At 34.2% G+C, this 13,928-nt stretch overlaps 1 protein-coding gene and 1 long non-coding RNA gene across 2 annotated transcripts; both read left to right on the forward strand.

The window, feature by feature from the left end:
• The first annotated feature begins 419 nt into the window (after nt 1-419).
• On the forward strand, nt 420-935 carry LOC121211445 (secreted RxLR effector protein 161-like). Its single transcript, XM_041084218.1, has one exon. The coding sequence runs from the start codon at nt 420-422 to the stop codon at nt 933-935; it is 516 nt and encodes a 171-aa protein (XP_040940152.1).
• Nucleotides 936-10,304: 9,369 nt separating this feature from the next.
• LOC121228289 (uncharacterized) lies at nt 10,305-12,376 on the forward strand. The gene is made up of 2 exons (XR_005925858.1): nt 10,305-10,350; nt 12,196-12,376. It is a non-coding gene; the product is annotated as an uncharacterized lncRNA (long non-coding RNA).
• The last annotated feature ends 1,552 nt before the right edge of the window (nt 12,377-13,928 follow it).

Raw genomic sequence — 13,928 nt, forward strand, 5'->3', positions numbered from 1 at the left:
ATGTTATAATATATTTTATTAACTTAACATTTAATTTACTTATTTATCCATGCTAAAGTTATAACAAAACAATATAATATATGTCCACTACCGTCCATTTAATAAGTCAACGGGCTATTTACCACTTAAGGGCTTCCTTTTATAAAGCCAATAACAATTCAACCCTTTATACATTAAACTACAATTTTTTAATTTACGCGATTAAGCCTTTTATTAAATCGGATACCTAAATGACAAAATTAAATCATGAAAATTTCACAGATATAAATTCACACAAAATAAACACATAAAATAATTTTAAAATATTTTTTTGACTCGAATTCTTGGTCCCAAAATCACCATTCCGATTAGGGTCTAAATCGGGCTGTTATAAATTTAGTCTTGCTCAATGCCCTAAAAGTAACATTAAGATTTAGGAAATGCAAGAGATTACCTATGCATCAACTATTGGGAGTTTAATGTATGCTCAAGTATGTACGCGTCTAGACATTGCGTACATTGTTGGGATGTTAGGAAGATATTTAAGCAACCCTGGTATAGACAATTGGATATCAGCTAAAAGGGTTATGAGATATCTTCAGAGAACAAAAGATTACATGCTTACTTATAAGAGATCAGATCTTTTGGAGGTCATAGGGTATTTTGATTCTAATTTAGCTGGATGCCAGGATAGTAAGAAATCTACATCAAGCTATATTTACCTGTTAGCTGGAGGAGCTATATCTTGGAAAAGTGTCAAACAGACACTTGTAGCTTCATCCACTATGGAAACAGAGTTTGTAGTATGCTATGAGCCATCAAACCATGGAATATGGCCGCGAAAATTTGTCACAGGGCTGCGCATTTTGCAGAATGTAGAAAGATCACTCAAATTATTTTGTGATAATAAGTCAGTAGTGCTGTATTCCAATAGCAATAGGAGTTCATCTAAGTGAAAGCATATTGACATAAAGTTCCTAGTTATAAAAGAAAGAGTGCAAAATGGTCAAATGTCCATAGAGCACATTGGGACAAACTCCATGATAGTGGATCCTCTCACAAAAGGTTTACCACCCAAGGTCTTTCATGAGCACACTGCTCACATGGGTGTTACATTGTTTGAGGATATCATAATTTAGTGGGAGTTTATATTTTATTTGTTTTATGTTTGTTTTTAGACAATTATGTATTTGGTTATTTTCTGATAAGAAATGAAGTATTTAGTTTATTCACTCTGTTTATTGTTTTGAAATTGACCACTTAAGTTTAAAGAGGACCAGTTGGAAATAGACATGTTTAGACCATATTGTATGTAATTTCCATGCTAGATATCCATACTTGATCTATGTCATTTGGTTGTGTTAATATACGTGATCATGGATGGATTTAGTTACGATATATGTAACGAAAGTTGCCTTGGTTCTATGTTAACATAATTAATGGACGAGATTGTTCGGAATACCATTTGGACATGATAGTAAAATTTTGAGCTCATAAGGTTATATAATGACATGTAATTATAGAGTAATTCGTATATATATGTGGTCCAAGTGGGAGATTGTTGGAAAATATGGACATCACATATATGATATGGGTAATTACATGTTATTATTTACAATCATGATAAGTTAGCCCAAATTAAAAGTGATCTAATTTGGTTAGAACTTTATTGGGCTTTAATTTTTTAAATAAAGTATGGGTCAAATATGTGTAGATACTCTAGTAATTGAGTTCTAATCAAAGTCTAATTAATGATGGGCTAATTAGAATTTGATTAGAACTAATATGCCAAGGTTATAAATATTAGGGTTATGGTCCCCAAATTATACACAAGATATCTTTTCTAATTTCCCATCATTAGGGAAGAGAGAGCAGATATTCTCTGAATTTCTTGTGTGCTAATTTGGAAGATCAAATTCCCAAAATTCGGTAAAACTTCAAAGAATTCATGGATTCAGGTACGCTTCCGCATCTAGTTTTATTCTTGATTTATTCTTAATGATTTGACATGATAGATCCTGGTTTATTCAGTTTTATTTTACATATCTAAAAAATTTGACCATTAACTTCTTACAAAGAGTCAATTTTGACCATCAACCTTTAAAAAAATTTCTAATTGAAATATTGGCAAAAAAATTCAAAATTTTAAACATGACAATATACATGTACTTCATGCTATTTAAAAAAAATTATGAACTTTTTAATTTTTATTTTTTGAATATATGTATTTTTTTCACATAATTTTTTGATGTGGCATATAAGGCAAATAATATCATGGTAGCATGAAGTTTAGGTAGACTACCTCGCCAACATCGTTAAAAAAATATTCTTTTAGTCTGCATTTTTGTTAAAAAAAAGCGATTATACTTTTTGAAAGGTTAATGACTAAATTTTACTTAAAAAATAATAATGGTTAAATTGAAAAAAAATATAAATGTAGAGATTAAATTTGACATTATGTCAAAAAAATAAAAATAATTAAACTAGCATCAGATCGAGTCTATCAAAATTAGATTGCATTTATTTGGAAGTTTTATCTCCGTTATAAAAAAAAATACCAAGAGTTTATAGTAAATAAGGGATTTGTATGTCCGTAAAACTTTCAACATATCAAAACCACCATAGAGATAAAATTGGTTGAAGTATGGTATTTATGGCACCCTGAACTTTCTAAAATTTCATGTAAAAACTTATATAGAATGAAAGAGTTGATCAAACTCAACGTCTCCTATTTAAATTCTCACTTAACAAATAAGTTAAGTACCCAATCTAAAGTTACCTATTTAAAGTTACCTTTAATTTGTTATACTATTATTAAAAAAAGCTCTTGGTTTGTTGTAAGTTTCAATTATTTCTCTCAACTAGTGTTCCAACAAACAAATTATAAAAGGAATAAAATTACATACAACATTTGTTAACGCACTTCATATAACAATTTTACTTTGTGGAGCTTTATTTAGTGAATGATTTTTTTCAACAATTTATCTAAAACTTTATTTACTAAAGCTCAGTCAACCCTTAGAATTAGACTTGTCCATAGGTCGGGTCAGGCCGAGCCTTACTAAAATTTTAGGTCCATTTGCTAGGTCTGAGCCTGGCCCGACTCGAGAAATGTGTCTAAAATTTTGCCCAAGGCTGCCCAAGATAAAAATGCTAAAACTCAGGCTCAACTGGTCCGAATTCATTTTATATTTTAAAAAATATTATACATCAAAAATACTAAAAACATTAAAACAAACATTTTCCAACAAATTGAAAATAAATTAAAAAATATTTATACATAAATAACACTAAGAAAGGTATAACTTAATAAGCAAATGCCTCTAAAATAGTAACAAAATTAACAATAAAAAAAGAGTTATAGAATATCAAAACAATAAAAACAAAATAGTAGTAATATAATAGTAAAATGATAGCAAAACAGTGAGAAAACAATAAGAAAATAAGATTTTCTTTTTGCTAATTCTAGCCGGGCCCGAGCCAAAAAGCCTTACCTGAGGGCCAACCCATTTTTAAATGGGCCTTATTTTTTCCCAAACCCATTTTTTGGCCTATATTTTTGCCCAAACCCTCACACTTTTTAGGCAACCTTCAGGTTGGGCCACAGGTCTACTTAGAACGCAAGACAGTTGTAGCCCCAATTTTGAACTCTAATTGTTACAATTACTTAGCCAAACATTTCATTTACAAACAATGTTTACTCTCCAAGAAATACCTAGACAAAAGATAGCAACAATACAAAGCAAATATAAGTAGAAACTAGAATGAAAGCTTTTACAAAAACACTAAAGGGATGCCCTTAATGAATATCAAAGCAACCTATTTATAGGCAGGAGTTGATTGGCATCTAAGTAAGTTAAAACACAATTTAAATTCAAGTCTCTATTAGCCTTCAACCCCAAGCAATTTGAAATCAAATTTAGCACCAAGTAAGAGTAAATCAAAGGCTTTAAAGGATAAGGTTAAAGTTTGTTTCTTATAAAAATACTCCTCTTCCTTTTCACATTTAGCTAATGAAAAAAATCCTCCAGAAAAAATAAAATCATATTAAGCATGAACCAATGATCATTTGATTATAGGAAACCAACCAAGATCAAACAAGTCATAAATGCCAAAAAAACTCACTACACTTTAATTATCCTAACTTGTTGCCCCAAGTGATGTTTGAACATTTCATGCAACAACTAAAAGAAATAAAATTAAAATCCCAACAATATCCCTTTTTGAAAAATATGAAACTGGCAATTTGGTGCTAGAGGGAGTGCCCACTCCCCTACCTGTCAAATTTGTATGGAGACAGTTTCCGTATTCAGGTGTTGGCAATTTATTGAATGTTATATTTGGGCTATGCAGATTATCTGGTTGACATCTAGCCCATATTGAAAGATCATATTACTTGGGAACATTATATTTGGTGATTGATTGAATAGGAAATTCCCAAGACAATCCCTTGGACCATTGACTTTGGATTGGATCGTGATTCTATTGGATGAGTTGCCAAGAGTCCATATTTAGTTGATATGTTATTAATATTAAGAATTATTCTTATGGTATTGTTGTTTTAGTGGGTTGAATAAGATCTTATTTTATAAGCAAGTCTAAAAAATGAAAGTCTATATATTTGAAAGACCTGCTTAGGTAAATTGTACTGAGAGTAAGACATTTAACTTGTTTTTTGTGAGAATAATTTTGTAAGAGTGCTATATTGATAGTAAAACCTTTGTATTATGGTTTTGCTTGCTATGTTCATAATGGGTGAAACAATGGTGAGAGTATTGTATCCTCAAAGTACAAGGGTAAGGGAAATTATCATGTTGTGTGTGATTGAATAGGTTCACTTTGTAATTGTTGAAGATGGCACATATTTCTCACTCAGCTAGGCTCTCTAGACATAGGAAAACTGAATTGCATAAATAACTTCTTCAGTCTTGTTTGCTTTATGGTTTCCATTTAGTGCTTGAAGGAGTGCCCACCATCTCAGGCACCACTTCAGTTGTGTAGATTAGTTCTTAGCATACGACTGTGTCATTTTATCCCCTTTGGGTATTTTGACAAAACATTTTAGCAAATGATTAGATAGCATCTATCAAAATGAGTCTCCCCCTATCACACAATATCGTGCTAGAATTCATCTTTTCAACATGCAACAAATTATCAACAAGAATTTCAAAAGGACACAAGTATGAGACACATACTCCAAAAGCAAAGCTTGCATTTATGAAAGAGATCTTCAACAGAAAGCCAAAAAAAAAGTAATAAATAATATTCAGAACAGGCACATTACAAGTGCAACAAAATGCTCAACATGAGAAACTTATTCTACCTTCCTAAAAAATAGAAAAAAGAAAGTGATAACAACAACATCAGTCCAATGACATTATCATTTACTCTATTTTTTTTCAAATTCACAAAAAGTTCCCCCTACCATGGTGTTTTCTCAAGCTCGCAAATAAGTTCAGCCAACCTAACCTTCTTCACACCTATCCTCAGCATTTCAAATTTAGGAAAGTCCAACTCACCCCAAAACAACTGTAACACCCTACACCGACCTGAAAGTCGACTGGGTGTAAGACGACATATCCATTAACGAAAAAACTCAAACAAAAATAGGTGCAGGACGACATATCTTGTAACGCCCAAAAATCGACCTAGACGTTATGGCCAAATCTGGCGATGTCACATGGAATGGAAGTCGAAAACGAGTTTGTCGAGTTAAACCGTTCCAGTTAAATTAGTCTTTATCTTAGTTTGAAGTAAAACACATGTTCCCCGTTATGTCTAAAATCATATCTTTTTAGTGGAAGCTTTGGAAGTTTTTATTTTTTGGAAAACTATTTGTGTTGAAAGAAACCTTTATTTTTAGCAAAATCGAGTTTTTATTGTCCAGACGTGCTAAAATCATAAAGTAGTTAAAAATCCAAAACTCAAAACCAGACAGTCCAAAGTCCAAAAGTTACATCAAAAACCCCAAATAAGTAATAAAATCTGAAAAGTTAACAGAAGTAGACTAAAATTTATATGTGGCCATCGCCGAGTCCTCCGCCAGACCGATTCGTCAAGTCTGGGGATTACCTGTACAGATTAAACAGAAAGGGTGAGTTTTCGCAAACTCAGTGTGTAATCCCCACAGAAACATGCATACAGATACACATTAGAATACAGTCAGATATAGGCTGGGCTTGAGCCCATTTCAGATTCAGTTTGGGCCTTGCCCAATCAGATACAGTAGCAGATATAATGTCAAGGCCTTGGCCCATCTTAGATACAATATGCAATAGTAGGAAATCAGAATCCTACCCACCAGCCTCTACACACCATCTCCGCCCATCCCTACATACAATGTAGGGATTAAATCAACCCACCCATCCCTACACACCATGCTGTACTGAAATGCGGCACATGATCAGAAATTTGCAGCAGAGCTGCTAGATAACAAGCTTAATAGCCTTTTAGACACTTCCTCAAAATAACAATAACACACCCCGATGCAATGCAACATACGAAAGATGTTAAGCTATTATGCAGTCACAGTTTATACATTCAGACTAGCATATATACTCAGTTCAAATATCATACAGACAGTTCACACAATTAGGGGTCTAAGTAATGCTTACCGACCCTAAAATAGGTTCACAGTCGACTTGGGTGACCTGTGCAACCTTAAGAAACTTTTTAGAAACATAGGCTTACACGCCCATGTGGCCTGCCCGTGTGGGCCCACACGACCCAAATTGGCCTTGGCCGTGTGGATCACATGGCCTAGCCCAGAGTCCCACACACCTGTGTGGGCCCACATGACCGTGTGGCCCACACGACCCAAATTGGTCTAGCCTGTGCGTCGCACACGGTCCATCCGGCCATCACACGACCATGTTATGCATGCATGGCCTGGCTCGTCGATCACACGCCTGTGTTCCGTCACACAGCCTACCACACGGGCAGCCACATACCCGTGTGGCATTGACAGAAGGCTTTTTTGAATTTTTGTTGAATCTCGTTTCCTACATTTCGGGTACACACCTATTTTGATTTTTCAACCAACGCAACTCTAACACGCTAGAACTTATATTTGACCAATAACTCACCAATTTAGTCACTTATAGCCATACTCAAACAAAAACGCACAAGATATCCAAACGCTAAACTAACAACAACGTTGCCTCTGATTGCACAATGGGGATCTTGCACATTTAAACTGTCAAGTAAAGATCTCTAGCCCTCTGATTGTCTCTTAAACACCAACCGAAACTCAATAAAAAATGATTCATCATTCCAAAAATAATAATACACTAATCGTACTTACCAAAACCGCGAAAAGATGATCTAAATAATAGAATGCAGGGACTTTTCAGAAAAATAAAACGATAGCAAGAAAGAAAAAGAAGGAAATTCACAGCAAAAGGGAAGGGAAATTCTGCATGGAGGACTTTTTTGGGAAGGAGAGGATACCCAAATAGTTTGATAACCATCCAATCCCCCAAATCACTCCACTAACCCACTACATCCAACTATTCAGGTTTTTAGTCCAACTCAAACTCTTCGGGATGAACGAGCAAAAAATAATGCACATGCAAAGACTCGAACACAGGACTTCTATCACACCAACACTCCACTTAACCACCAGACCAGCAGGCCCATTCTGATATAACTCTACCAATAATTAAATAAAAGTCTATTGAACAGAGATAGAGCTTTATTTATAAAATACCAAAATTTAACCCAAGTAAGGCTTGAACTTGGGACCTCCCACACACACTCAGCACATTTAACGATTGAACCAGATACACAATTGTGTCCCAATTTCACAAAACCAAAATATAACATTTTTAGGGCGTGACATATCCATTGATGAAAAAACTCAAACAAACATTAAAACAATCATTGAAGCATGAATTTTGAACAAAAATGAGTCAAGTGTGGCTAATACAATTAAAAGATATTACAAGTGATAAATGAACTTAAAAGAACTTAAACGGGCCTACAAATAACAAATAGGGACAAAGATAGTCAAACATGGAGATAGGTTATGAATCTCGGGTTAAACAAGCAAAATGTAAGTGTAACACCCCTCACCTGTATTCAATGCTAGAGTAGGGTTACGGAGTATTATCAGACTTATAACACATATAATTGTACTATTCTCACACATTCGATCAAATCATACAATCATCATTCAATTACAATCAATTTGTCCCTAATAATAGCCTACGAGGCCTTAAACATGCTTTAGAAGTGGTTCGAGACTAAACCAATAACATATGAAAATTTTGGAAACTTAGAAATCTTTTTCACCTATACAGGGGTCACACGCCCGTGTGCCTCACACGGCTTCAAACACGGCCGTCTGGAAATAGGGCATACATACTAACTTGCATCACACTGCCGTAGACACGCCTGTGTGCCAGGCCGTATGAAAACTGGAAAGTATACTGACTTATGCAACACGGCCAAGTCACATGTCCGTGTGCTAGGTCGTGTGCCAATTTGGGGACATACTGACTCGTACCAGACGGCCAATCACACGCCCGTGTGTGAGACCATTTGGAGCATACTGACTTCATTTTAATATCAACATCAGGGGACACACGGTTGTGTACACACGGCTGAGACACACACCCGTGTGGACAAAAACAAGCTATTTGCAAAGCCATTATGCCACCCTATTTTCACATGTATACACAAGCATAAATTGTAGCATTTTTACAACCCAATTGGCAGCCATTCCATAACATTTCATACACATATGATACAAATTCTACATAGTATTCAAATACTTAACTAATATTATTCATTTTCCATTCATAAGCCTACCATATAACAAAACATATTTGCATATTTCCATTCCATCTACTACTTGCTAAAACATACCAAAACATAATATCAAATTTAGCCAAATCACATGGCTTAGACTTATAACACAAAATGTACCAAAATCACAATCTCAAGTAACCATAACTATCACCATTATAACTAGCCTATACATGCCATATTTACATATAACCACAAGTTCAAAAATACCAATCGGCAACTAGATAGTGTGATGCGTAAGTCCGACTTATTCGAATCAAACGAGCTATCGAACCTCTATAAAACATGGAAAAAGAAACAGAGTTAGCTTTATAGCTTAGTAAGCCCGTATAATTTAGAATTAAACTTACCATTTATACATAATCAAGACAGTAAATAACATATACTTAATTCAATTTCCAAATGCCTAAACACAAGCATTTATCAACAAGTTAGTCACATAAGTACATGTAATCATCCATTATCTCAACTTAATACTCAATGCATTGTATCATAACAAATTCATATATCGTATACATTATTTGTAACATTTCATTCTCAATTATATGAACAGTAGTTCATTCGATAACAGTAACTCATCCGTATAAATGGTACTTTACCATATCACAAAATTTATGCCTGTTGAACCTATTAGAATTTCAAAGGATTCTTGATGATATACATTATGTATATAAATCAGTAATCTGTCAATTCATTATCATTTTCGCTCTTTCAAGCTATAATCAGTAAGCTCCTCCCGAGCTGATAGACAGTAAGCTCTATTGAGCTAAAACGGCAAGCTCTAACGAGCTGAAAACAATAAGCTCTTATGAGCTAATATATCGGTAAGCTCATACGAGCTGCGGTGAGTCCGCAACAAATGCAGGATCTCAACCAAAATGGTAACCCTAAAGACATGTCACTCAAATCCTACAAATTCATACGGTTCAAACGAGACTTGATAACCAGCAGAATAGATCAATAAGGCATTCATAACTCAAGTAGATCAATTACTGTAACGCCCCAATTTTCGGGAATTCTGTGAATGTTGGCATAGGTTTAATTATGTTAGTGGGCCTCTAAAAGGCCCAAACTTAAGATAGAACCCGACAATTTTAGTTAATTTTTGTTCCATAAGAAAAAGGGGGTGAAATTATGAAATAGAACCTATGTGAAAATGTTTGAAAATGCTATATGCTAAATTGAAGTGGCCAAACAAATAGGAGTGCAAAATAGGAGGATTTGCATGACAAACCTCCCATTTTACATGAAGTGGCCGGCCATCATGTTGTTGAAGACAATATGTGCACTTGATATCCATAATTTATGGTACAAATTGATAAAAATTGATAATGGGTTAGGTAAATGTTCCATGATAATGGGTTAGGTAAATGTTCCATGGTGGGCATTTCATGTCTTTTGTATTAAAGAATTCAATGGATGAAATATGAATTTTATTAAAAGAAAAAGGGGTGAAAAGAACAAAGTTTTGTCCATCTTTTTTCATCATAGCTGAAAGTAAGAAAAGAGAAAGGAGAGGAGAAAGCTCTTGAATGTTCGGTCACTTGGGGAAGAAAATTGAAGGTAAGTTCATGGTAGTTTGCTTTTATCTTGATGTTCATGAGTTCTTCTTAATTCTACCTTAACTCTTGAAGCATATTTTGGTTTTTGGGTGTGTTGTGGGCATTTGGTCATGAATTAAAATGAAGGAAATGGTTGTTGTTTCATGTTATTTTGATGAAAAATGGAAGATAGGTGAAGTTGAGCCAAACAAATGATCATGCATGTGCCTTAGATGCTAAAGGGAAAAATCGGCTAACATGTTGTGCTTTAAAATGATGAAATGGAGATTATGCTTAAGTAAAAATCATAGATATGTGATGATTGATTGGTGATATACATGTTTAAATAACATGCATGCAAGATAGGTGTGTGAAGGAGTGATTTGGTAATAAATCTGCTTGGGACAGCAGCAGTAACGTGACTTTGGAAAATCACCATAAATTGTGGGAGATGAATTAGAAGCTGAATAAATTATGTAATTAAATATTAATGAGTCTAGTTGCAAATGAAATAAACGAGAACATATTTTGAATTCTGTACAATGAGAAATTTGATTCATAATGAAGAGTGGTCAGATTAATCAAACAGTGAAACATGGGAAACTTTGAGAAAAATCTGGTATTGATTGGATAAACCAAAAATTCTGAAAATTTTATGGATAGAAGATATATGAGTCTATTTTCAGGGAAAATTAACGGCACTTGATTTGGAGTTTCGTAGTTCCAGTTATAAATGATTAAGTGACTGTTGCTCAGGAAGACAACTTGCAGTGAAATTATGATTATGTGGTAAACATTGACAAAAATTTGTTAATAAGTTGCTTATTGATTTCTTATAAGCTTACTATGACCTGTAAGTGTGGTTGGCCGAATATTGTAAGGGGTTAATACGTAGTTTGTATTTGAATAGTTAGATTAACGTGTTAGTAATCCAATTGTAGGCGGTTCGTGTGTGGATCTCGTCAGCATATCGTCACAAACAGGTGTGTAACTAACACCCTCTTTCTTAGTCTAGATCGGCAAAAGCCGAAAAGTCGAAATGCCGAAAACTAGTATTTTGTAGATTTGTGAGTGTGCGAATGCTCGTGAGGTAAATCGATTAATGTTTTTGGTAACCTGCAATGTTTGGACTGCAAAGTGCATGATTTCTGTGCCTTCGATATTTTTGGGCTTAATGGGCCAAAATTGGAATGATGGGCCAACGGGCCCAATTCGGTAAGAACCCTCGGTAGTGATTCTGTTAGTACGTGAAAGGTAGGAATATGCATGAAAAACCCTAAAATAGATAAATTACTGAAATACCTTTAAAAGTGGAAAATTTACAATTTTACCCCTAGGAAATAAATTGCCGAAATACCCCTAGGGTTAAATTGACCTAAATGCATGTTTGACTGTTGTTATTTACTGCATGCCATGTTGTTATTATCTGATGCATGGGACTGGGATATTGACGGAGGAAGTACTGAAAGTGGCTTGTCCACATACTGGAGGCTTTGCCTCAATTTACTGTTAACTGAGCAGCAAGGCTGCAACTGTAGAGTGTTGTGCTGGGTTGGTTGAGCTATTCCCCACATGGAGTGTAGGGCTGGTACGGGTGGAGTGTAGTGGTTGGTGGGTTGAGTAGTCTCCCCAAATGGGCTTGCATATATTTATTGATGTTGCATGTATTTTGAAATGGGCCTATGGGCCATACTGTTATCTGAATAAAGGGCTAAGGCCCGGTTTATTGTAATCTGAAAAGGGCTCTGGCCCAATACCACTGTTACCTGAATGGGCTTAGGCCCAATGGGCTTGAGCTGACTTGGGCTTTGAATGGGTTTTCCTTACACACTGAGTTTCCAAACTCACCCATTTTTTAACCTTGCAGGTGAGCCTTGATGTGGGTGACTTGGAGCCGGAGGGGATTCAGAGCGGCCATGGTGAACACTTTTAGGTTTGAAAAAGAGACTGGTTTTCTTAAGTTATTTTTAATTACTATTTAATTTTTGGGTTGTAATAAGGCCATTTTAACTTTATTTTCTTCTTTGATTTTCTGAGATTATATTATTTTAAACAACATTAAATTGATGGATAATAATTCAAATGGGTTAGACTTAGGGCACGATTTCAAAACATACTTGTTTTTTTTAAAATAACACGATGTCACGAATATTCAATTTACCAAAGATAACCACTCAAAGAAATTTCAACTTGTTATAACCAAGTGTGGCAATGGATGTGGGCATGTCTTGGATTGGATCCAATCGGAGAGCTTGGTACTTAAGCAGCCTTCATGGCTCACCTCCTCTATTAGGGATACCTACCTAGTGCCAAGCTTCCATTCACTTGGTTAGTTTAACAAAAGTCGGCTTTTAAAACACTCAAAAAGGGAACACGGGTTTTTGACTTCAAAGTGGCACGTCAGATTCGGCCTTAACGTCTGGGCCGGGTTTGGGGTGCTACAATTACTCAATTATATACATTCATTTCAATAATTAAAAGTATTTAAAAGTTCGGTTCTAATTATACCAACTTACCTCGTATCGCTCGAATAGTAATTATACACAATTCGTCCACTTTTCTTTTTCCCCAATTTAATTTTGATCTCGGCTTATCTTTATCTATATATTATCAAATTTAGTACATTTAGTATTCAATCTAGCCTTTAATTCATATTTTGGCACATATTTGCCCCTAATGTTTCACACTTTTACAATTTAGTCCTTATCACATAAAATTACAAATTCATGCAATTTAGTATAAACCCATGCTTAGCCGAATTTAATACATATTACTAGTATTCCATATTTTCAATTTATTCATACTGTTAACCACATAATTTTACATTTTCACAAATTAATCCGTTTTTGACATTTTTGTCAAAAATCACTTTACAAAACTAGTTTAACTATCAACAAATATTCAAAATCCATCATCAGCCATCAAATTACTCAAACATTCAACAATGGTACCATGTTAAATCTTCAACAATTTCAAAATCTAAGGTACGGGCTAGCTAGAATACGAAACAATGATTTTAAAAACGTAAAAATCATTAAAAACCGAGTCAAAATACATACCTAATTGAAGAATTTATGATTGTCAAATGGAGAACCCTATATTAGCTTCTTCTTCATTCAATTTTGGTGGTAAATAAAGATGAACACCATCTTTTTATTATTTAGTTTTTATTTATCTTATGTTAATAACCAATTTGCAATTATACCCTTAATTAATAACCTTTTAAAACACCTAAAATGTGTCTATATATGTCCATTAATGTTTCAAGTGATTTAATTACCATTTAAGGCCATCATATTTAAAAGTCAAAGCTATTTCATACCTTTAGCCAATGGAACATGCATTTTACATTTTACACGATTTAGTCCTTTTTACTGAATTAAGCATTCAAACAGTAAAATTTCTTTACGGAACTTTCACATAATAATTCTATCATGCTATAAACTTTAATAAAATAATAAAATAAATATTTCAACCTCGAATTCGTGGTTCCGAAACCACTTTTTTTATTTGACTCAAAAACGGGCTGTTACAGTAAGGCTATGTCTTAAGACAGTGAAGCCATGTCTTGAGACATGCCTCCACTATTTCCATATTTTA

Source organism: Gossypium hirsutum, chromosome A01 (assembly GCF_007990345.1).
Source record: "Gossypium hirsutum isolate 1008001.06 chromosome A01, Gossypium_hirsutum_v2.1, whole genome shotgun sequence".
NCBI lineage: Eukaryota > Viridiplantae > Streptophyta > Magnoliopsida > Malvales > Malvaceae > Gossypium > Gossypium hirsutum.

Coding starts and splice junctions, on each gene's coding strand:
- LOC121211445 (XM_041084218.1), top strand. CDS start 420: ATGCAAGAGATTACCTATGCATCAACTATTGGGAGTTTAATGTATGCT.